Here is a 26,247-nt window from a genome sequence, read left to right on the forward strand (position 1 = left end):
GACATAAAAACCACGTTAATCTGATTGGCGACACTGGTTGCTCGCTGAACTTTTTAATCGTATATAGATCACCAGGTTCGCATCCCTGGCTGGTACAATTTTTTCAATTTTGAAAAATGAAGCAAATTATTTCAGAAATTGGCAGCCGGTAGTATCCAGGGCCAGCTGATATATTGAATATCAAGTATAGCTTTGAAAAATCTCGCTCAAGATGTGGGTTCTTTTGCTCTTTGGAATCGTGAATTGCCCCCTTCAAATCAGAGCAGAAGATGAGACGAATACGTGTGCTGCACACGAGAAATGGACTGTGAGTAGGATTTGGAATCTTTCAGATATGAAGCTCGGTTCAAGACGTACAACAGTTGAAATCGCGTCGAGGCGACACAAAAATTAAAACCATAACCTCAAACGTGGACACGGAGAAAAAAATACAATTGGTGAGATTTCTGCAGCTTAGATTGTTTCTTGCTGAATTCCGTTTCAGGTTTTCCAGCGAAGAAAATACGGAAACGTGGATTTCTTCAGAGGTTGGAGTGACTACGTGAACGGATTCGGGGATTGTGATGGAGATTACTGGCTCGGTGGGAATGTTGTAATTTGATTCGTTCACGTTATTGAATTTTGTCGATATAGTAATTCGGTCATTATCTGAGTAACAAATAACTTGCTTATGTGCAGGGTTGTCACCAATGTCACAAGCTCACGAGTCACAAGTCAATCTGACTTTTATAGTGTTGACTCGAATCAAGTCTGAGTCCAAGTTGGAGAGCAACGAGTCGAGTCGGAGTCATACAGTGTTGAGACTCGAGTCCGAGTCATTGTGTAGACCAGTGGTTCCCAACCTTTTTCGACTCATCGCCCCCTTTTCAAACTCCACACCGATCCTCGCCCCCCAAATATTGGGAACACAAAAATGGGCATACAGACTGAAATCACGGGCGAGTTTACTAAGAAAAAAGGTCAACTTTACGGCTCGACCTCGAAATTACACTTTTCCAACTAAATTTTGGTGAGTTGACTAACAAAAAAGGTGATTTCTCCGACTTGATTCCCAAAGGACCGTAACAGCACTCCGTTAGCCCCCCCCCCCTATACGTTGGTCTTGCCCCCCTCCAAAGGGCGATAAAGCAAACTTCTGCACCCCACAGACCCAACTCCCCCGATACCTCTTTACCGCTACTTCTCAGCACAAATTGTTGGACTCTTTAGTTAGTCGGCTTAATTCGCGAAGCGCGAAAAATTTCTCTTATTCATGATTGAATCGGTCAATATGATCGGGAATTGCATAAATATTGCTGTCAATTTTTCATCCTCTCTCTGCTCATGTATTCAGATTTACCGGTAACGCTGAGTGAGGTGTATTGGAAAATGTATGGCCCGTAAATAATAATTGAACATATTCGGGCGGACCCGTGGGTATAATGACTTCGTTACGTAATGACATTTCGTGGCCTGTCTGCTCTGTCAAAAGATATTCAAATCGCCCATACGTACTAAACTAAAAGACGCACACGATTTCAAATTGGTATTTCTGCACTGGCAACTAATTTTTCTCTGCGAGATGGCATTTATTTGTGGGGTTCTGATTGGACAGAACAGGAACATTTGGCGCCAGCCATTTAGGCGCCTATGGACAATTAAATATATATGTATATCGCATATATATCGAAGTCGGTCAGCATAAAGGCAGTCCTTTTCCGCCAAGGTTTTCTCGTTCTGGCACATGTGCATGAGAAGTGCACTTCTCGGAGTCGCATGTTACATGGACTGAAACTTCATATGTCTTGGTGCGTCATGGTGTGTCAATGGCTGACGCCGAGATGCCCATTTCTATAACTCATGCGTATTATTTTTTGGAGGAAGGGTATCCCATAAGCAAGAAATATGTGACCACGAAATGGCGCGCAGCGCGAAATTTTTTTGAAAAAGTTGCCTAAATTTTCAAAATAATACTCAATAATTAATGTTAATTCACGAAAAAATTGTGGGCCCCCTTCGAGCTCGGGCCCCCCATCTCAATTGGAGGCTTGGGTGTGGCAGTTACGGTAATGGACGCCAATATAGCCATTTCAACGCGCCATCGCCCCCTATCGCCCCCTTCGTCCGTTTTCGCCCCCTATCGCCCCCTTGGCTATTTTCGCCCCCCCTGACCGACAAATCGCCCCCTGGCGGGCGATATCGCCCACGTTGGGAACCACTGGTGTAGACTGTTCAGTTTCAAGGTTAAAGTCCTGTTTAGCCCTTCTTTTTACAAATCGGCTTGGGTGATATCGAATGCCTCGCATTCATAATACAGCGATTTTCCTCAATCTTAAGATTCTTAGCCCCTTTTTCAACTACCACACAGACAAAATACTTCGGTAACTTTCTATTCATCGAAGCTACAATAAAATGCCTATCCTGGATGTTTTTTTTGTTCGTTCGGCTTATTAGCAATTTTTATCAGTTCAATGCACCACAAAGTGATATATGATTTGGTCGAGCCATGACCCAAATCGAATCGGATTATTTTCCGCAATTGAGAAAATGAGTTGAGTCAAGTTGAGTCCACAAAAAAGCGCGATTCGTGTCGAGCCATGACTCGATTCGTTACAACCCTGATTCTGTGATAACTAAAATATTCTTTGTCGTGTAGCGGTTTATGGCCTTTTTGCGTTGAAAAGTAATTGGTTGAAAACCAACGCCTTCCATCTCTTCACAACGTATTGACCCTAGGGCTCGAGCCATTGCATCAAGCAACAAAGGGAGGAGACATGTCGTTGGAAATCAACATGATATCGAAAGATGAAAAAGAACATTGGGTGGCTAAATATAGGTAAGCTTTATTCGAATTTAATAATTAAATACCACTGGTAAACACAATTTTTGTTGACCTTGATCATACAAGTGATTTCGACTAACTTTTGGGCGCTGAATTAAAAAAAATTACTTCCGTTTTTCTCCATCACGTCAAGTTTTTGGGGTAGGCACCCACCCGATTGTCTCATAACCCACATATAAGTAATAAGTATACTATACTTATAATATTTTTTATTGTATGAAACGTTTCAAAAACCACGAGCAGTCGAAATAAAATCAATAGACTCCAAATAAACATTTGCACTGCTTCATTTGGTTGATTTAAACCTATGTTTGTTAGCCTTGTCGCCAGCGCCCCCCAAGGGGCGATTTTGATTTTGAAGGGGAGGAAACGCTCATGGGGCGATATGGGAGGCGCTAGGCTCAGGAAAAAAAATTTCTTCGCGCTGCGCGCAAATTTATACACCGACAATGTTTGCAACATGTTTCTGTGTATTCTGTGATTTATTATAATTAATGTAAAATTAATTGCTCGTACTTTTAGATCGCCAATTCCCCGTTACAATACTACCATCACGCCACCTTTGGTTATTTTCCAAAAAATGTTTCGAACTATAACTATTTTATCCCACTGCGAACAGCGTGTCGAAATCGAAGAATGAGGTACTGTATACCCCTTTTTTAGAGTGAGAGCCCTTTGTACGTTAAAGATGCTTTGACGCATTCTGGTCAGAATGATTAACTAAATATATTTGTATTTGAGAGCTACGAAATTAAATCCTCAGAATATTTCTTCATCGTATCATAAAGGATGATATTTGGTGTTGTAACCCGCAACCTTACATGAACGTTATATAATATGGGTTGCTTTAAGTTATTCGACCAGATGATATGAGCCCGTACCCGATGGTTGTTATAACAACCTTGATTTGATCCCGAATATAGCACATACAATTATTATAGCTTTATTATTCAAGTGGTCCTCCGGCGCGATTTAAGCTAAGTCCCAGCCCGAAAAGCCAGAGGGGACTTCGAACTCTAACCGCTTGATTTTACTACCGTCCTTAAAATATGGGAGGGGGGGCGCCAGACCCAGGCAACTTTTGAAAGAGGGCGATGCAGGAAAAAAGGTTAAGAGACACTGATTTAAACTGATATTGCTTCTGCAGGACAAATGAAGTGCGAGTTGCGGGGTCCAAATGTACGCTAATTCCTCATAATTCTGTCTTTTCCTCCTTTATAAAACGGTGGAAACATCTGTTCCACCTCATATCCACCACAAAATCCACCTTTATTTTTTTACAGTGTAGGTTGTCTCGTTTGATACTCGAGCAATAGTCAGCTAACATATGTAAGCTCCAATCTACTCTGGTATCTTACCCCATCATCTTCAGATATTGGGGGATGCTTTCTCTCTGCCCATCACTGACTACGTCAAGGTTTTCCGAGAAATTATTTAGATATTTTAGCATTTTTGAATGTCTGCTATCCGACATAAACATATGGCAATGGCAGTCTAAAGGGATGGTGTGAACCTCTGAAAGGTTCAGGTTCGTGTGAACGCGAACCTTTTTGAAAGGTTCTGTGTAAACGCGAAAGTGAACCTCATGACGTCACGTGACGTCATATTGCAGATTCCAACCCTACATTTCAGTCAGGGATATATAGAACTCCGGGATGGCTGACTCCGTCGATTGCGTCATCGCGGTCATACACAAGTATAGGGTCATTTTCGCGCACTCACTTCAGATAGGATTGTTGACAGCGCTTTGTCTGTGCGTAACTTGGAGACCTGGAATTACCTTTCTGGTTTGTGATTGCTGGTAGATGCGTATGATAGCAATATTTTTAATTGTTTATAAAGCTAGAGGACACATGTAATGTTCAGGTAGTTGATAATTTTAGCAGTATTGGTTAGCGGTATGTAGCTTCAGCTGCAGGTTATGAACGGCGCTACCGGTATGTCAGTACCGTATGATATATCGCTGGTATTCGGAATATCTCTGCTTATCGAATATGTTTTGCTACATTGATAAGCGTTAGTGTATATCAGGATGTAGCAGAATTACATTTCAGGATGATTCTAGTATTGATTACGTTATGCATTAATGACTGATCTGATGCTATAGAACTGCATAATAAGCCTTAAAGTCCTAGGCTGTACTGTACAGTGTACAGTGTACAGTACAGTGGCAGCCGCCAGTTTAGAGTGACTTCGTCTGTTAGGATTTTATGTAATAGGTTAATCGATGATTAGAGTGTATCCATGCTGCGCTCCTATTTGTAGTTAACATGATGCAGAACAAAGGAAAGGAAGGAGTAGGCCTATCGAACGAGCCTAACGATTCTATACCTACCCATGGTTTGCCATAAGACAGTTATATAGTTGTATAGCTTGAAATGACCGAAAATTGTAGCCTCTAAGTACCAGTATGCAAGTTGCATTTCAGTCAGACAGTCAGGATGGTTTTTAGACTTTTACGTAAAATACAAACCCTAGGAGCATGGTAGTGTTAGAATACAATAAATGGTAGTTAGAAGTTTACATAATTGTATAAAAGTCCAGGCACCATTTAAATTGAATCTCTTTTTACAGATACGGTGCCGATAAGGCTACTAGTGACACATAAATATGTTTGGTAATGACTGGCAATCAAATGCCACTATACTGGAAAGAAACCACCGTTGCAGTGAACTGAATGACGGACACAAAATATAGCATTTGCTGGCCACTGAAACTTTTGAAGATACAAAACAGGACTATTCATCACATAAATCGACTTGATGTCGGCCACTCCCTCATGATGGATAAGTTAACTGTATCGTCAGGATGTGGCAATTGGGAAAAGCTGTGGGAAAAACTCTGGAAACTACATCAAAGTTTAAAAGGTTTTGTCAAATCCTTGCAACACAACCAGGGCCTCTCCTTAGCGTGCATGGGTAAGTTTGTCTGATTCTGGTGAGCTATATCATATGAAGGATTGAAATTCATCTAAATATATTGTTGTGTGTGTGTTGAGCGAATCAACTGCTTATGGCTTGAGGTACTATGCTACAGTAAAGATCATCCTGCCATTTTATCAACTGTGCATTTCGTTGACATTATACTCATAGCTGGAATATTATGGCAGTTAAATCAGCGGTTGGCACTTCTCGTCCTATTTGATCTTGCACACCTTGCAACTTGAATTGCATATAGGACTAATGTATGCAAATAAAAACTAAATATTGGAAACAACATTTAATGTATTTTGATATTATATGTGGTGCTAATGAAGTTTCTGCAAGGGTACTACCAGTTTGACTGTTTGATTGCTTTTGAAAGAAATACCAGCAGCTTATCAGTTATCTAGTCCCTCTATTCCTCTGCTAAAGATTGCTAAATTTTACTGTCCAAATTTAAATATCTTTTTGTAATAGCCTTATAGCTTTCCCATATAACTTTTGCCAAAAGAGGTGTAGGGTATTTCGTTCCGTAAACTTGCAGCATTGTGACGTGCGTCAAGACCAAAGTAGACTATGAGCTCTATATTACAACACCATGCAGAAAAATCCGATTCAATCTGAAATTTGATGTTCCATTCTCTAATGGACAAGTGTCCAGCTTCATGCATTTATAATTGGAAAAATATAACATATTTGGCGGTTGAGAACCACTGGGTTGAATCCCCACATCAAGCTATTCTTAATGATTGGGCTTATGGTTGATTTGTATCTCTAAGTTATTAATTTTTGTTGCAGATTCCTGAAACGAAATGCTACGTTCCATCCTGTACAGCACATCATCAGTGGATATCCTGCTATACTATACTTGCGTTACCATCTGGAAATTTGTGTCTTGAGTCTCAGCAGCGACGCTTAGAGATAGAGATGATATTCTGTTTGGCCTGCACCATCGAGATGCTATACGACCGTAAGGTCGCCTAGTCTGCACCCCCCCCCCGTTTCTTTTTCTTCTCCATGCTATCCGGGAATGCTGAGTGCCTACCCGGATAGCCGCGGATACCAGTTTTCGAGTCCTTCGTATGACCTGACCGGGAATCGAACCTACAACCTATCGATCGAGAAGCCGGACGCATCACCATTACACATAATTTCCAATACTTGTCAATTAGTATCGAACCCTCCAGAAGCTTGATTCGGGATGTACTGCACACCCAATGACGATAAAGCTCAGGAATGTCTATTGCTGAAAAAGTGGAGAAATATTTGGCGTGTTGTAGTATTCGAAAGAGCCCGTACAATTCAAAAAGTCTCAGTCATCATATATTTACTCCTCCCTGATTGACTTATATTACTTCTCCCAAATACTTTTCAAAAATATCATCCGCACTGAAAAAGATTGGAAAACAATGTATTGAACGTTTAGAAAATGCTAATTTTCTTCATTATCCACCTTTCTATGTATTACCTCTGGGTAAACTGTATGAAATTAATGAAATTCAACGTTGTAAGAACAAGTGATTTGTGGTACAGAACTTCAGAATAACGCGAAACAATAACTTCATATTGTTAATTTATTCGCTAAAAGCTTTTCGACTAACTCTCATCAGTAGCGAACGTTAGTGATGGGGTGAATCAAATTCGAAATGTAAGAACTATTTTGTCTGTATGACGTAATAATAACAAAAACAAACAACTAGTAGACGGGCTAGATACGGTAGTAACGCTACAAAACAAACGTTAACGAGTACATATTCGGTTACAAATAACCGAAAACACAACACATAACATTAATGAAATATTCCAAGAGTGTAGAGGCGTTCCTTCTGGCGACAGAGAATCGGCTTTCGTAGCTTTATGATCGTAGATTCCAGGACCTTTAAATGAAAAAGAGAACGGCCACGAGCGAGTATAGAAAATTGACTGTCATTGTAATGATCAGCACATTCTGGATGGGATAAGAGATGCTGTCCAATAGCCGAATTACAAGCAGTAACTTGATCATAATCACGCAGTGTGTCAACAGACTGCGATGAAGGAGTTGGAGAAACATTATTTATTCTAATTTGCCGTGGGACATGCTGGCGAATTCTTTGCTGCAAGCGCTGAGACGTGCGACCTACATACCGACTCTCACATCGGCACGTGTATTCATATATTATGTTGCTTTGATTTGTCGCAGGTAGCACATCCTTTTGCGTTGCAGGCATCAGAGATTTCGTCATGAAGATTATCTGAGGTTCTACTTGTGAAAAACAATGGCTCACTGACGATTTAATTTGTTTTTCAAACCTGTTGGACACTTTCCCAATCCAAGGAAGATGCAAATAAACAGGACATTTTCTAGGTCCAAACGGTTTAACTTTTCTGAAATCTTTGAGTTTACGATCTATGGTCATTTTAATGATATGATCGGGATAACCATTTGACTGAAAGATTGACCGGATGTTCTCCAATTCAGAATCAAGTTTGACTTTACTACAAATCATCAGAGCCCTGTGTACCAGAGTTCTTATCAAATTTACTTTACGTTTTACTGGACAGAAAGAATCCCACGAAATGTATTGCCCACTGAATGTAGGCTTACGGTAAACTGATGTAACAAAATTAGCACCCGTCTTTTCCACTACAACATCAAGGAATGCTAATGAATTATTAACCTCTTTTTCCATGGTGAATTTCAGTGATGGGTGAAGACCATTCAATTTGCTCAGAAACAAATCACACTGGGATTCATTTTCAAATATGGCGAAGGTGTCATCAACATATCTTTGATACATTAATGGTCGATCAATATCTTCGAATAACCGTTTTTCGTAATACCCCACAAAAATGTTAGCCAGAATGGGACCAAGCGGCGATCCCATTGCAACACCATCGATCTGTGTATATATGGTGTTATTGAAACTAAATTCGACATCACAAGTGATCAATCGCATTAATTTAACAAAAGAAGACCTTGAGAATGGAGGAGATGGAAGGACACCACCATAGAGCTCATTGGCACAAATCTCTATAGTCTCTTGAACTGGCACGTTCGTGAATAAACTAGATATATCAAACGAACACATAGAGATTTCGGACTCATCGAGATCAACATTACGAATGGTATCAGCAAATGTGAACGAGTCACGAATGCAGTTACCACCATAGAACAAACTCACCGGCTCAAGATATCTTGCAATCCACTTCGCGACTTTGTGATACGCTGATCCAACCATCGATAGTATCGGACGTAAGGGTACATTCGATTTATGGGTCTTCGGAAGACCATACATACGTGGTCGAATAGAGCCAGTGGGTCTGATGTCGTCGTATTCAGCAGAAGAGATTTTTCCCGCCTTCTTGAGGGTCAATAGTAGACGCTGAATACGAGCTTCTATCTTGGAGGTGTTGTCATTGTCACACGCAGGGCCAAGGATTTCAAATTTAGACTTGTCGCCGAGAATTGAATCCATTTTAGAAATGTAGTCACACTTATTCAAAATGACTACACCAGATCCTTTATCAGGTTTGGTTATGTGAATTGACTTATTGGATTTCAGGGATCTGATGCTCCTGTAACAATCGGACGTCATCGTGAAATCACTTCTGTCGATTGGAGTTCCACAAAAACCATGCGCTAAGCTACTTAGTTTGGCTTTAAGGGCCACAATTTTCTCACTGTGTTCCTTAGCTCTGCTTTCATCATCAAATTTCTGGTGATGATGTGACAATTGTCCAAGTAATACCTCAAATTCAGCAAAGACTTCCTCACGCTTGATTTCTGTCGGTGGCACAGAAAAATCAAGACCAAGGGATAGTACCAACTCTTCTGTGTCACTCAGCTCATAGTCCGATAAGTTGGTAATAACCTTACTACCAGCAACTGCCTTGGTACCGTATCGTGTCTTGAGAAGCAAGTTGATGTTACGCTCATTCTGCCGTACCTTCTCATCCTCTTTACGTGCATCAATTTTGGCCATATAACGACAAAACCGTATCAGGTCAAAATAAGATAAAAACTGCACTGCCTGCTGCTTAAGCTTGGCACAACGTTGAGTTACGGTACTCATCTCTTTTACGCTGTTCTCGATCTCATCATGTAAAAATGCACTCTCAATCACTAACGTTCGCTACTGATGAGAGTTAGTCGAAAAGCTTTTAGCGAATAAATTAACAATATGAAGTTATTGTTTCGCGTTATTCTGAAGTTCTGTACCACAAATCACTTGTTCAAATACTTTCGCAAAAGGTACAGTGACCAACAATTGGAGATCCTTAATAAGTTGGTCAGAACTCGGGGGAAAATTCGAAATCTACGGTATCATGTAGCCTTTCTTAAGGCTTGTATAAAGAAAAGAGTTGTACCAAAGTTTCTGAAGACGAGGATAGAGAAATCGCGTGCTCGCATCAACTCCAGGATTGAGAGTGCATTTTTACATGATGAGATCGAGAACAGCGTAAAAGAGATGAGTACCGTAACTCAACGTTGTGCCAAGCTTAAGCAGCAGGCAGTGCAGTTTTTATCTTATTTTGACCTGATACGGTTTTGTCGTTATATGGCCAAAATTGATGCACGTAAAGAGGATGAGAAGGTACGGCAGAATGAGCGTAACATCAACTTGCTTCTCAAGACACGATACGGTACCAAGGCAGTTGCTGGTAGTAAGGTTATTACCAACTTATCGGACTATGAGCTGAGTGACACAGAAGAGTTGGTACTATCCCTTGGTCTTGATTTTTCTGTGCCACCGACAGAAATCAAGCGTGAGGAAGTCTTTGCTGAATTTGAGGTATTACTTGGACAATTGTCACATCATCACCAGAAATTTGATGATGAAAGCAGAGCTAAGGAACACAGTGAGAAAATTGTGGCCCTTAAAGCCAAACTAAGTAGCTTAGCGCATGGTTTTTGTGGAACTCCAATCGACAGAAGTGATTTCACGATGACGTCCGATTGTTACAGGAGCATCAGATCCCTGAAATCCAATAAGTCAATTCACATAACCAAACCTGATAAAGGATCTGGTGTAGTCATTTTGAATAAGTGTGACTACATTTCTAAAATGGATTCAATTCTCGGCGACAAGTCTAAATTTGAAATCCTTGGCCCTGCGTGTGACAATGACAACACCTCCAAGATAGAAGCTCGTATTCAGCGTCTACTATTGACCCTCAAGAAGGCGGGAAAAATCTCTTCTGCTGAATACGACGACATCAGACCCACTGGCTCTATTCGACCACGTATGTATGGTCTTCCGAAGACCCATAAATCGAATGTACCCTTACGTCCGATACTATCGATGGTTGGATCAGCGTATCACAAAGTCGCGAAGTGGATTGCAAGATATCTTGAGCCGGTGAGTTTGTTCTATGGTGGTAACTGCATTCGTGACTCGTTCACATTTGCTGATACCATTCGTAATGTTGATCTCGATGAGTCCGAAATCTCTATGTGTTCGTTTGATATATCTAGTTTATTCACGAACGTGCCAGTTCAAGAGACTATAGAGATTTGTGCCAATGAGCTCTATGGTGGTGTCCTTCCATCTCCTCCATTCTCAAGGTCTTCTTTTGTTAAATTAATGCGATTGATCACTTGTGATGTCGAATTTAGTTTCAATAACACCATATATACACAGATCGATGGTGTTGCAATGGGATCGCCGCTTGGTCCCATTCTGGCTAACATTTTTGTGGGGTATTACGAAAAACGGTTATTCGAAGATATTGATCGACCATTAATGTATCAAAGATATGTTGATGACACCTTCGCCATATTTGAAAATGAATCCCAGTGTGATTTGTTTCTGAGCAAATTGAATGGTCTTCACCCATCACTGAAATTCACCATGGAAAAAGAGGTTAATAATTCATTAGCATTCCTTGATGTTGTAGTGGAAAAGACGGGTGCTAATTTTGTTACATCAGTTTACCGTAAGCCTACATTCAGTGGGCAATACATTTCGTGGGATTCTTTCTGTCCAGTAAAACGTAAAGTAAATTTGATAAGAACTCTGGTACACAGGGCTCTGATGATTTGTAGTAAAGTCAAACTTGATTCTGAATTGGAGAACATCCGGTCAATCTTTCAGTCAAATGGTTATCCCGATCATATCATTAAAATGACCATAGATCGTAAACTCAAAGATTTCAGAAAAGTTAAACCGTTTGGACCTAGAAAATGTCCTGTTTATTTGCATCTTCCTTGGATTGGGAAAGTGTCCAACAGGTTTGAAAAACAAATTAAATCGTCAGTGAGCCATTGTTTTTCACAAGTAGAACCTCAGATAATCTTCATGACGAAATCTCTGATGCCTGCAACGCAAAAGGATGTGCTACCTGCGACAAATCAAAGCAACATAATATATGAATACACGTGCCGATGTGAGAGTCGGTATGTAGGTCGCACGTCTCAGCGCTTGCAGCAAAGAATTCGCCAGCATGTCCCACGGCAAATTAGAATAAATAATGTTTCTCCAACTCCTTCATCGCAGTCTGTTGACACACTGCGTGATTATGATCAAGTTACTGCTTGTAATTCGGCTATTGGACAGCATCTCTTATCCCATCCAGAATGTGCTGATCATTACAATGACAGTCAATTTTCTATACTCGCTCGTGGCCGTTCTCTTTTTCATTTAAAGGTCCTGGAATCTACGATCATAAAGCTACGAAAGCCGATTCTCTGTCGCCAGAAGGAACGCCTCTACACTCTTGGAATATTTCATTAATGTTATGTGTTGTGTTTTCGGTTATTTGTAACCGAATATGTACTCGTTAACGTTTGTTTTGTAGCGTTACTACCGTATCTAGCCCGTCTACTAGTTGTTTGTTTTTGTTATTATTACGTCATACAGACAAAATAGTTCTTACATTTCGAATTTGATTCACCCCATCACTAACGTTCGCTACTGATGAGAGTTAGTCGAAAAGCTTTTAGCGAATAAATTAACAATATGAAGTTATTGTTTCGCGTTATTCTGAAGTTCTGTACCACAAATCACTTGTTCAAATACTTTCGCAAAAGGTACAGTGACCAACAATTGGAGATCCTTAATAAGTTGGTCAGAACTCGGGGGAAAATTCGAAATCTACGGTATCATGTAGCCTTTCTTAAGGCTTGTATAAAGAAAAGAGTTGTACCAAAGTTTCTGAAGACGAGGATAGAGAAATCGCGTGCTCGCATCAACTCCAGGATTGAGAGTGCATTTTTACATGATGAGATCGAGAACAGCGTAAAAGAGATGAGTACCGTAACTCAACGTTGTGCCAAGCTTAAGCAGCAGGCAGTGCAGTTTTTATCTTATTTTGACCTGATACGGTTTTGTCGTTATATGGCCAAAATTGATGCACGTAAAGAGGATGAGAAGGTACGGCAGAATGAGCGTAACATCAACTTGCTTCTCAAGACACGATACGGTACCAAGGCAGTTGCTGGTAGTAAGGTTATTACCAACTTATCGGACTATGAGCTGAGTGACACAGAAGAGTTGGTACTATCCCTTGGTCTTGATTTTTCTGTGCCACCGACAGAAATCAAGCGTGAGGAAGTCTTTGCTGAATTTGAGGTATTACTTGGACAATTGTCACATCATCACCAGAAATTTGATGATGAAAGCAGAGCTAAGGAACACAGTGAGAAAATTGTGGCCCTTAAAGCCAAACTAAGTAGCTTAGCGCATGGTTTTTGTGGAACTCCAATCGACAGAAGTGATTTCACGATGACGTCCGATTGTTACAGGAGCATCAGATCCCTGAAATCCAATAAGTCAATTCACATAACCAAACCTGATAAAGGATCTGGTGTAGTCATTTTGAATAAGTGTGACTACATTTCTAAAATGGATTCAATTCTCGGCGACAAGTCTAAATTTGAAATCCTTGGCCCTGCGTGTGACAATGACAACACCTCCAAGATAGAAGCTCGTATTCAGCGTCTACTATTGACCCTCAAGAAGGCGGGAAAAATCTCTTCTGCTGAATACGACGACATCAGACCCACTGGCTCTATTCGACCACGTATGTATGGTCTTCCGAAGACCCATAAATCGAATGTACCCTTACGTCCGATACTATCGATGGTTGGATCAGCGTATCACAAAGTCGCGAAGTGGATTGCAAGATATCTTGAGCCGGTGAGTTTGTTCTATGGTGGTAACTGCATTCGTGACTCGTTCACATTTGCTGATACCATTCGTAATGTTGATCTCGATGAGTCCGAAATCTCTATGTGTTCGTTTGATATATCTAGTTTATTCACGAACGTGCCAGTTCAAGAGACTATAGAGATTTGTGCCAATGAGCTCTATGGTGGTGTCCTTCCATCTCCTCCATTCTCAAGGTCTTCTTTTGTTAAATTAATGCGATTGATCACTTGTGATGTCGAATTTAGTTTCAATAACACCATATATACACAGATCGATGGTGTTGCAATGGGATCGCCGCTTGGTCCCATTCTGGCTAACATTTTTGTGGGGTATTACGAAAAACGGTTATTCGAAGATATTGATCGACCATTAATGTATCAAAGATATGTTGATGACACCTTCGCCATATTTGAAAATGAATCCCAGTGTGATTTGTTTCTGAGCAAATTGAATGGTCTTCACCCATCACTGAAATTCACCATGGAAAAAGAGGTTAATAATTCATTAGCATTCCTTGATGTTGTAGTGGAAAAGACGGGTGCTAATTTTGTTACATCAGTTTACCGTAAGCCTACATTCAGTGGGCAATACATTTCGTGGGATTCTTTCTGTCCAGTAAAACGTAAAGTAAATTTGATAAGAACTCTGGTACACAGGGCTCTGATGATTTGTAGTAAAGTCAAACTTGATTCTGAATTGGAGAACATCCGGTCAATCTTTCAGTCAAATGGTTATCCCGATCATATCATTAAAATGACCATAGATCGTAAACTCAAAGATTTCAGAAAAGTTAAACCGTTTGGACCTAGAAAATGTCCTGTTTATTTGCATCTTCCTTGGATTGGGAAAGTGTCCAACAGGTTTGAAAAACAAATTAAATCGTCAGTGAGCCATTGTTTTTCACAAGTAGAACCTCAGATAATCTTCATGACGAAATCTCTGATGCCTGCAACGCAAAAGGATGTGCTACCTGCGACAAATCAAAGCAACATAATATATGAATACACGTGCCGATGTGAGAGTCGGTATGTAGGTCGCACGTCTCAGCGCTTGCAGCAAAGAATTCGCCAGCATGTCCCACGGCAAATTAGAATAAATAATGTTTCTCCAACTCCTTCATCGCAGTCTGTTGACACACTGCGTGATTATGATCAAGTTACTGCTTGTAATTCGGCTATTGGACAGCATCTCTTATCCCATCCAGAATGTGCTGATCATTACAATGACAGTCAATTTTCTATACTCGCTCGTGGCCGTTCTCTTTTTCATTTAAAGGTCCTGGAATCTACGATCATAAAGCTACGAAAGCCGATTCTCTGTCGCCAGAAGGAACGCCTCTACACTCTTGGAATATTTCATTAATGTTATGTGTTGTGTTTTCGGTTATTTGTAACCGAATATGTACTCGTTAACGTTTGTTTTGTAGCGTTACTACCGTATCTAGCCCGTCTACTAGTTGTTTGTTTTTGTTATTATTACGTCATACAGACAAAATAGTTCTTACATTTCGAATTTGATTCACCCCATCACTAACGTTCGCTACTGATGAGAGTTAGTCGAAAAGCTTTTAGCGAATAAATTAACAATATGAAGTTATTGTTTCGCGTTATTCTGAAGTTCTGTACCACAAATCACTTGTTCAAATACTTTCGCAAAAGGTACAGTGACCAACAATTGGAGATCCTTAATAAGTTGGTCAGAACTCGGGGGAAAATTCGAAATCTACGGTATCATGTAGCCTTTCTTAAGGCTTGTATAAAGAAAAGAGTTGTACCAAAGTTTCTGAAGACGAGGATAGAGAAATCGCGTGCTCGCATCAACTCCAGGATTGAGAGTGCATTTTTACATGATGAGATCGAGAACAGCGTAAAAGAGATGAGTACCGTAACTCAACGTTGTGCCAAGCTTAAGCAGCAGGCAGTGCAGTTTTTATCTTATTTTGACCTGATACGGTTTTGTCGTTATATGGCCAAAATTGATGCACGTAAAGAGGATGAGAAGGTACGGCAGAATGAGCGTAACATCAACTTGCTTCTCAAGACACGATACGGTACCAAGGCAGTTGCTGGTAGTAAGGTTATTACCAACTTATCGGACTATGAGCTGAGTGACACAGAAGAGTTGGTACTATCCCTTGGTCTTGATTTTTCTGTGCCACCGACAGAAATCAAGCGTGAGGAAGTCTTTGCTGAATTTGAGGTATTACTTGGACAATTGTCACATCATCACCAGAAATTTGATGATGAAAGCAGAGCTAAGGAACACAGTGAGAAAATTGTGGCCCTTAAAGCCAAACTAAGTAGCTTAGCGCATGGTTTTTGTGGAACTCCAATCGACAGAAGTGATTTCACGATGACGTCCGATTGTTACAGGAGCATCAGATCCCTGAAATCCAATAAGTCAATTCACATAACCAAACCTGATAAAGGATCTGGTGTAGTCATTTTGAATAAGTGTGACTACATTTCTAAAATGGATTCAATTCTCGGCGACAAGTCTAAATTTGAAATCCTTGGCCCTGCGTGTGACAATGACAACACCTCCAAGATAGAAGCTCGTATTCAGCGTCTACTATTGACCCTCAAGAAGGCGGGAAAAATCTCTTCTGCTGAATACGACGACATCAGACCCACTGGCTCTATTCGACCACGTATGTATGGTCTTCCGAAGACCCATAAATCGAATGTACCCTTACGTCCGATACTATCGATGGTTGGATCAGCGTATCACAAAGTCGCGAAGTGGATTGCAAGATATCTTGAGCCGGTGAGTTTGTTCTATGGTGGTAACTGCATTCGTGACTCGTTCACATTTGCTGATACCATTCGTAATGTTGATCTCGATGAGTCCGAAATCTCTATGTGTTCGTTTGATATATCTAGTTTATTCACGAACGTGCCAGTTCAAGAGACTATAGAGATTTGTGCCAATGAGCTCTATGGTGGTGTCCTTCCATCTCCTCCATTCTCAAGGTCTTCTTTTGTTAAATTAATGCGATTGATCACTTGTGATGTCGAATTTAGTTTCAATAACACCATATATACACAGATCGATGGTGTTGCAATGGGATCGCCGCTTGGTCCCATTCTGGCTAACATTTTTGTGGGGTATTACGAAAAACGGTTATTCGAAGATATTGATCGACCATTAATGTATCAAAGATATGTTGATGACACCTTCGCCATATTTGAAAATGAATCCCAGTGTGATTTGTTTCTGAGCAAATTGAATGGTCTTCACCCATCACTGAAATTCACCATGGAAAAAGAGGTTAATAATTCATTAGCATTCCTTGATGTTGTAGTGGAAAAGACGGGTGCTAATTTTGTTACATCAGTTTACCGTAAGCCTACATTCAGTGGGCAATACATTTCGTGGGATTCTTTCTGTCCAGTAAAACGTAAAGTAAATTTGATAAGAACTCTGGTACACAGGGCTCTGATGATTTGTAGTAAAGTCAAACTTGATTCTGAATTGGAGAACATCCGGTCAATCTTTCAGTCAAATGGTTATCCCGATCATATCATTAAAATGACCATAGATCGTAAACTCAAAGATTTCAGAAAAGTTAAACCGTTTGGACCTAGAAAATGTCCTGTTTATTTGCATCTTCCTTGGATTGGGAAAGTGTCCAACAGGTTTGAAAAACAAATTAAATCGTCAGTGAGCCATTGTTTTTCACAAGTAGAACCTCAGATAATCTTCATGACGAAATCTCTGATGCCTGCAACGCAAAAGGATGTGCTACCTGCGACAAATCAAAGCAACATAATATATGAATACACGTGCCGATGTGAGAGTCGGTATGTAGGTCGCACGTCTCAGCGCTTGCAGCAAAGAATTCGCCAGCATGTCCCACGGCAAATTAGAATAAATAATGTTTCTCCAACTCCTTCATCGCAGTCTGTTGACACACTGCGTGATTATGATCAAGTTACTGCTTGTAATTCGGCTATTGGACAGCATCTCTTATCCCATCCAGAATGTGCTGATCATTACAATGACAGTCAATTTTCTATACTCGCTCGTGGCCGTTCTCTTTTTCATTTAAAGGTCCTGGAATCTACGATCATAAAGCTACGAAAGCCGATTCTCTGTCGCCAGAAGGAACGCCTCTACACTCTTGGAATATTTCATTAATGTTATGTGTTGTGTTTTCGGTTATTTGTAACCGAATATGTACTCGTTAACGTTTGTTTTGTAGCGTTACTACCGTATCTAGCCCGTCTACTAGTTGTTTGTTTTTGTTATTATTACGTCATACAGACAAAATAGTTCTTACATTTCGAATTTGATTCACCCCATCACTAACGTTCGCTACTGATGAGAGTTAGTCGAAAAGCTTTTAGCGAATAAATTAACAATATGAAGTTATTGTTTCGCGTTAACGTTGTAAGAGTTTGCTTATTTGTCTATATAGCATAAAGAATGAGGTATGGGAAGACCCATGTTTTCTAGAATGTCTTGCTTACTCACCAGGAAGGCGGCAAAAGGTGAAGGAACCTGATTGTATAAACACCTACATCGCTAACTTGCGAAAAAAGTGAAGATTTCGAGGTAGATTGCAGCTTGATATATAGCCCTACTTATGTATAGGCCAAAAAGAAGTCAGCCATCCCGGAGTTCTATATATCCCTGATTTCAGTGAAGTGATAGCCTATATCAATGTACTGTACAGGTACACGATAACTCGAGACGACGCGCGCCACATAATGCCACAATGCTGAAGTACATATACTGACGTTTTAATCGTCGCCAAATGTATCCACTGGGGCATTCAAATGGTATAATAATCCTATACAAGCAACATTTTCCGTCACTTTGCCAACAATTTCGACGAGGACTTGCAAGGGAGTATAAGCGTACGCCTTAACGGTCTAGGCCTGACCGGGCAATGTATTGAGCGTTTGAGTATTGCTATACGTCGATATTGAGCAGAGTGTAAAGCAGGTTTCTATAATTGCTACCGATATTACCCCATTAACTATAGTTATACAGCAACAGCCAACACCCCAATCGCACGGATTTGGTTTTTATGATACAATAAACATGCGAAATCAACATTGACCCCATACGCCTGCTACATTTCTTGCATCAGACAATGACAACAATTTCATGGATTGGTTGAATAAGCATCATTCGCTGACTACCTACATGTAGTAAATTTCGCTGTTCATGTTGTGTGATTGCGGGTCAATCTCACAGCAGAGAGTCACTAAATATTTACAAACGGAAATCAGGCTATTTCGACAAACTTCTGTAACAAAGTAAATATAATTTTTTAGATTTGGCAAGGTGCATATTCGTTTAGTGTTGATTTTTTTTATGCTGCCAGAATGCAAAGAATTTCAACCAAAGATGTTATAATGACGTGAAAAATGGTAATCTACCAAAAAGGTTCACAGTGCAGAACCTACCAATGTTCGTTTGTGAACGTGAACCTCTATATTTCCGAGGCTCACACACAAAACGCGAACGTGAACCTTACGTTCACACCATTCCTAAATGGCACTTGTGTATCAGCGTTACATGTGCAGTGCATTCTTATTGCCTGACTACCAGTGATGAGCGGATAGTGATTTTCGAGACTCCGAATCCCTCCGACAACTTTAGTGCCTGAGGAAAACTCCCTCCGACTCCGAAGACCTCAATCCCAGACTCCGATGAATCTCGTCAAGTATCCGAAACAGTGGCAAGCATGATACACTTGGTAATGTGTTTTACTAAATTAATGTGATAGTGTGGTTGGCCTCATAGTATCGTCTACTCTCCAGTCCCCAATTGCAGTGCAGATGGTTGATTTTTATGCACTTGGCAATCATTTTTGCTTGTTACCTGTCATATTACAACTGTACAAGATGTCAACTGTCTGTGTTTTGGTTTGTAATCATAATCAAAAGTGTATTCTGGTCAGAGCTATCCAAAGATATCGGAGACAAAAGTTACAATACTCCGAAATTCTCGGAAAATATATCTGTAGTAAACTCCGACTGTCACAAAATCGGCGAAACTCCGCTCCGATGCTCATCACTGCTGACCACTAAGAAACACAATATTTCAAAGATGACACATATGACCCCAATCCCATGGACGGTAAGAATCGAAAATCTTTTTTACAGTTTCTGAATTCACACTTTTTGTGCCGGAGGTTTCGTTAAGATACGGCCAACCGGCGGTTTACAATATAGCGTACCGACGGACGTTACGTCTATAGACCACCTGACGGGTGAATTGCTGTGCCCGACCGATTCAATGCAATAGTGCTTGCGTTATTGCAACGATTCAATGTTTCTGTAATATTCTCATTGTTTTTGTGTTATTGACGAAGACAAACTGAGTGTGCAATTGTTACTGCACCTAAGACGTTGTGATTTTGCATAATGTCACACCTTAGGACCCATTTTTAACCAATAGACATTTGCCATTCACTCGAGTTGTAAATCGGGATTTCTATCTCATCCAGCAACCAATTGTAACAGTATCATGCCAATGCCAGTATCACGACAATACACAAATCTACCGAAAGTAGCCGTACGATGAAAACGCCTTTTCTCATGATCAAAAGTGAGATATCTTCGCTCTCTTGCTAAGTAATCTTTTCTCAATTCGCAAGGATGCTATAAGTTGCGAACATTTCTCTTCCAAGTCGCAAAGCCTGCGTCAGATCTTTTAACTTGCGTTGTTGGACTACTCTGCGTTCTGAATCATCTTCGATTTCAAATCCGAAAAGTTACACTGGATAAGCTGAATGGGGCATTGGACCTATAGCTGATATAGTAAATGTAATGTTTAATTTTCTTGCCACATCATGCAGTTTGCATCCTCTAACCAAAAATGGGTGAAAGCATCGGCCTATAGATCGATACCAGTATACTTTTTCCTAACGAATTCAATTGACCCCCTGGCTATATAACTTATCATGTGATAAAAGTGTGGATTTCTATATGGTATGGAAAAGTAATATGGCTAAATTCGTGAAAATTTGCATATTTTAGACATATGTCGTAGAGCAAAAACTTGACGTGATAGAAGAAAACCAGCGGCCGTTTTTGGAATCAGCATACCAAAATTAGCCTAAATCAAGCGCAAAATCAAAGTCAACAAATTTTTCGTTCAAAATTGTTGCCCAGTGTAATTGATCTCGCGTCATGACTAGGGTGGTTATTTTTTTTTGAATTGTCCAAGAATGTATTGAATCGCTATCCACAAATTGTGTACAAATTTTGTCAAATATTTCTCCCCCTCAAAATATCTTATTGTTTACATCATCAAATAGTCGTCTCAGTCATAACAGACCGGAATGTGTCATACAAAACGGCTTTCCAGCTCGCATCCAGGCAAAGCGCAAAACATGAAAAGTCAGTCTGGTTCTCTCTGAAAAGAAGCGCAAACTGCTTGGATGAGCAGACTAACAAAATACTTGTCGTGCATGACCGGTTTGATTCAATTCTCATTTTCAGCAACTTCCGCATCGGACCCGAATCCGAGCACTACACACTGCACGTATCCGGATACTCCGGGAATGCAACCAGAGATGGTCTCTCACATTACAACAATGTACAATTCTCAACGAAAGACGCGGATCACGATGGTTTGCCGTCAGGGAATTGCGCTTCTAAACGCGAAGGAGGCTGGTGGTATCGGAAGTGCAGCCAAAGCAATCTGAATGGAAACTTCAACAAAACAGGCAAAAAAGGAATTTGGTGGCGGAGTGAGTTTGAGGATCAAGGCCTCCCCGCCCGTCGTCTCCTGCGCTACTCGGAGATGAAGATTGTTAAACGATGTGCTGCACACGAAAAATGGACTGTGAGCATAGGCGACGACTATTATTTTTACATCGGGTGGCCAGATGAAAAAAGGGAGGGGTTTGAATAAAAACGGAGGTGTTTGAAATGGTTTCAAATTTACCAAATTAGCATCAATTTATTACGGTCAAGTACATGCGCAAATGCTCATAATACATAATAATACATGGATAGGACAAGCTTCCTCATGTTGACGAATTTACGCGTATAATTACGCGCAAGCTTGCCAGCGAGTCTAGCGGTTAATTAGCGATTCCTCGATCTCGCTCAATATCAACAATTCACCAACAACACGTGCGCGAACAATTCAATACGCAACCTCGGTGACGACGAACTATTTCACAAATTAATGCGATTGAAGTCTGCTGTGGAATCTGTTCTGTGGCACCTATTTCAGGTGATTCAGGCCTATCGTATCTTTTGATAACTCGACCTTAACACATCTTCTGATGCATCGATAATATACGAATTAGATAATTGGCATTTCAAAAGGACGGGATTTCTAGTTTTAAATGAGAAACTCCCTGGCTAAGCACCTAGGGTTTTAATACCGAATACGCGCTGGTTAATATCAGCCTGGGCCTACGTGGGTCCCGATCAGCCAGTCGAATTTGATCGTGAAATGGTGCAATTTTAATTATCCAAGTGTTATTGCAGCAAGAGCAATATGGGCATTGGACAACCTTATCAATAGAAATACATATCCCGATGGTTTGAAATTCGATCCGCGATATGGTTGCGCCCGATAGAATCCGTCCAGCAATGAAGTTTATTGGAACATAGACGGTTCCCGCTCAAACTAATGGAATAAATTCAGAATTTGCGCCACCGAGAATCTCGTGTTGCGTCAATATTTGACAACGTAATTCAACGCCGTGCACACTGCGCAGTATTAATAACAAGTCGAACACTGACAAGTGACATCGAGGGAATACGAGTGTATAAAGCAGACAAGAATTAGTAGCCTACAGATGATAACAAACGAGAAAGCGTGCATCTAATCAGTAATACCCCAACGTGCGTACAGCACAATGTGGTTCCGAGTCTGACATCGCGACAATTGTTTGCTCATTATAACGACGTTTGAGCTGCATTCCTTCATTTCCCGATAAAGATTAACAAAGCCTTGTTCTAGTAATGAATATGCGCAGAGCGCACTTTGCGCTGGAATGACTTTCAATTCGCAGGCATACTCAAACACGCTGTCCTATTTCGCGCTCCAATTAAAGAGACTATCACGAAACGAACTCAAGAACTATTTTGTAAACGAATATGCGCGCAAATACAATTTAATTAGGAGAAGTAGAACGTGAATTCGCTCGTTGGTCGAAAGAGGAGATGGTGTTTCGCAGCGCATCGCAATCGACGTCGTTAACGAGGTCGCTCCGATTGTATGATTACTAGGGCAATTTTTTTTTGACATGTCAAAAAATGTCAAAATTAGGTCAAAATTGTAGCGTTAGGTCAAAATTCGTCAAAATTGTTTACAAAGTCAAACATTTTTTGACCTCCGCATTTCGTTTGTATCGTAGATTTTGCGCTGTCGGTGAACTTATCATTTGATATTTTACAGCTTGTAGCCTACTTTATAGGCCTACCGCTGTAAACGGACCATCGTCTGCTCATTGTGAATCATAAATGGTCAAATGAAACAAATAGTGACATGGTTTTATGGTCAACGTACCGCAATATCCTAGCTGAAGCAAGACTGCTTGGACATTGCATGGTTCTTATATCAAGAAGCGCAAGCTGAAAAATTGTGATATAGACAACATTGTCAGAATGAAGCAACACGGTTTGTCACCAGCAGTGTGCACCCAACTTGAGTGTTGTCAGCCAACAAATGCTGCTGTTGAACGTTCTTTCTCCGTTCTTGGCAAGCTACGTAGTAAGGACAGACACTTTCTACCCGAGAATGTAGGAAAGGATCTTTCGTTGTACTACAACAAATTTTAATTATTTCCACCAGGATACGTAATGTAACTACTGAAATTCTTCATAGGGCCAGATTTCGTTAAAATACTAGTTTTTCATGTAAAAATCTGTCAGTTTTTGAGCCAAAAACGTTTTTTCAGGCCAATCTACTTTGTAAGGACAGACAGTTTCAACCAGAAATGAAGATAAGTAATACAATTTTAACATTATATGCGAAAACACCTAATTTGCATACGTGAGGTCAAATTTTGGTCAAATTTCAGTTTTTTTAGGTCAAAAAAGGTCAAAATTTAGATTTTTTAGGTCATCCGGAAAGTAATGCATCAGCATTGAGAGGTGATCAATGATTTCACGGGAAACTTCACATGACGACGACGGCTTCAGAAAATCTCAAAATCAACCTCACCTGAACTTATAACTCCCTTCGGTCGAAAAAACAACAACATAATCTACTCGCGTACCACCTGAAGTTCCGTCGCATACCACAGGTTGGGAACCACTGCACTCGTTCGTTGACGAATCTGCGTATTCAATTATATTCGTGCGCGTATCGGTTAATGGTGAATAGTTGGTATTTACGCGATATCATGGACTTGCTAATTCACAGCGCAGACGGTGGCGTTTAAGCATTTTGTATGTGGTGTCTGCCACCTCGTAACTCGGCGCCTATGACTATGAGTATCCTATAATTTGCAATATTTCAGATGAACAAAAGTTAAAATCATGTGAACCTCGAACGCGGGCTCGGAGATAATTTCTGAAACTCTGATTGTTTGCCGAATTCCGTTTCAGGTTTTCCAGCGAAGAAAATACGGAAACGTGGATTTCTTCCGTGGCTGGGATGATTACGTGAACGGATTCGGAGATTGCGATGGAGATTTCTGGCTCGGTAGGAAAGTTTTTATTTTCACTTGATTTCTTCCAGGATCGTCGAACGTTCACAACGCCTTGTGTCCAGGACTCGAGGCATTGTATCAAGCGACAAAGGGAGATGACATGTCGTTGGAAATCAACATGATGACGAAAGATAAAAAAGATCATAAATGGGTTAAATACAGGTAAGCTGCATTCTAACACATCGATTTGAAAATGAAGTTCAGAAACTGACAGGGAAAGAACAACGGTCCTGGATTGATTCTATACGAAAGTGTCATGGCGTCATGACTGGAGCTATTATTTTTCGAATTTGCCCTAAAAGCAAAATATAAGTTAAAATGATCGGGTTAGGCGAAAAATGTTGAAAATTGTTTACAAAGTCAATTTTTTACAAACAGCATCGTCTTGATGTTTAATTTATGATTTCCCATTGCTTCCAGTCGACCGTTTTCCTACATTATTACCAAGCTACTTGGTAAGGGCAGGCAGCTCCAACGAGAAAATTCGCACAATTCTGACTCTTGTGCGACAATGCGCAGTTTAACTACCGGCATTCTTCGCAGATTCAAATTTATTCACAATCTTTCTTTTGAATTCAAAAAATGCGAAAATTTTCAATCCAATTCAAACTATTTCCTTGTCCACGTCACCAAATAATTGCCAGAGTGATGACCATAACGCAACGCTCCATAACTACCGCGCCCTGAAAGATGACTTTTGGATTACCAGGAATCATAAACGGTCGCGGCCGCGAATTCATTCTGATTGTGCTGTGATTGGAACATGATATGTGGGGACCTAGCAGTGGACCAGGAATGCGGCGATTCCCGATTTTTGACGCTTCCAGAAACAAGTATTCACCGGAAATACACGGGTGACAAATGACCAGGTTGCGACCACAGCGCGTATTGGGTGCAAATGAGGCAATTCCGGTGTTGGTGAAAAAGTCCAACACACCAAATGACTTAAAACACCATTCTACATAACTTCTGAGTATTTAGAAAGCTGCCGGAAGCCGTAAAAATCGTTGTCAAAACTTTCCTTATTTATAATCTAATTTGTTTTTCGTAATTTAGGAAAATGTCCAGGCAGCTCCGCTTCATAAGTGCTAACATTCTTTTCCAGTTCCTTCCGCATCAGTCCCGGCTCCGGCAACTACACACTGCACGTATCCGGATACTCCGGGGGTGCAACTGGAGACGCTCTCTCATGGCTCAACAATCAACAATTCTCAACGAAGGACGCGGATCACGACGATTGGTTGGGGAATTGCGCCAATTTCCGCGAAGGAGGCTGGTGGTATAACAGAGGGTGGTATCGCAACTACTGCCCCTACGCCGGGAATCTATATAAAACTAATTAATTATATATAAAACTATAATTTATAATTCGAATCGAATGTGGAAAAGCACTTTTCAAACTCTGACAAAGCAGGACTACCATATTTTGGAGGTGGGTCCACTGGACGCTTTTTCAAAATTTTCAGACTAGCAATAGTGGAGTAAAATGCGGAAGAAATGGTGAATCCACCGCGAAACCGCTAAATTGGCAACACTCGGCCATTACTCTCCTATTCCGTATCAAATGACGGCATTATTGCTTGCTGGCGAAAGACCGCGAAAAAGAACGACTGCGACATCTCGCGGTTCGCTGCTGCGTGTTGCGATCAATTACCAAAAATCACAAAACCGACAAATTAATGTTCCTTTTCCTGCGCAGTGTCCCAGCGCTTCAAGTCAGATTACTCCGTTTCATAG

At 40.6% G+C, this 26,247-nt stretch overlaps 1 protein-coding gene and 1 long non-coding RNA gene across 2 annotated transcripts; both read left to right on the forward strand.

Annotated features, from left to right (window-relative positions):
* LOC145440692 (ficolin-2-like) lies at positions 1-25,319 on the forward strand. The gene is made up of 7 exons (XM_080318422.1): positions 1-307; positions 485-581; positions 2,716-2,815; positions 21,335-21,680; positions 24,407-24,503; positions 24,573-24,672; positions 25,155-25,319. The coding sequence occupies exons 1-7, from the start codon at positions 212-214 to the stop codon at positions 25,195-25,197; spliced, it is 879 nt and encodes a 292-aa protein (XP_080174548.1). The 5' UTR covers positions 1-211; the 3' UTR covers positions 25,198-25,319.
* LOC145442069 (uncharacterized) lies at positions 4,818-7,244 on the forward strand. The gene is made up of 2 exons (XR_013915935.1): positions 4,818-5,739; positions 6,541-7,244. It is a non-coding gene; the product is annotated as an uncharacterized LOC145442069 (long non-coding RNA).
* Positions 25,320-26,247: the final 928 nt, after the last annotated feature.

Source organism: Botryllus schlosseri, chromosome 6 (genome assembly GCF_051294905.1).
Source record: "Botryllus schlosseri isolate E-star chromosome 6, Bs_hap1, whole genome shotgun sequence".
Classification (NCBI taxonomy): domain Eukaryota; kingdom Metazoa; phylum Chordata; class Ascidiacea; order Stolidobranchia; family Styelidae; genus Botryllus; species Botryllus schlosseri.

What these genes read in the sequence shown, in the direction of transcription:
- LOC145440692 (XM_080318422.1), top strand. Translation starts at nt 212, where the DNA reads ATGTGGGTTCTTTTGCTCTTTGGAATCGTGAATTGCCCCCTTCAAATC. An exon ending in CATTGGGTGGCTAAATATAG is followed by an intron (nt 2,816 to 21,334) that starts GTAAGCTTTATT and finishes TCTCATTTTCAG; the next exon opens with CAACTTCCGCATCGGACCCG. An exon ending in CATAAATGGGTTAAATACAG is followed by an intron (nt 24,673 to 25,154) that starts GTAAGCTGCATT and finishes AATAATTGCCAG; the next exon opens with AGTGATGACCATAACGCAAC.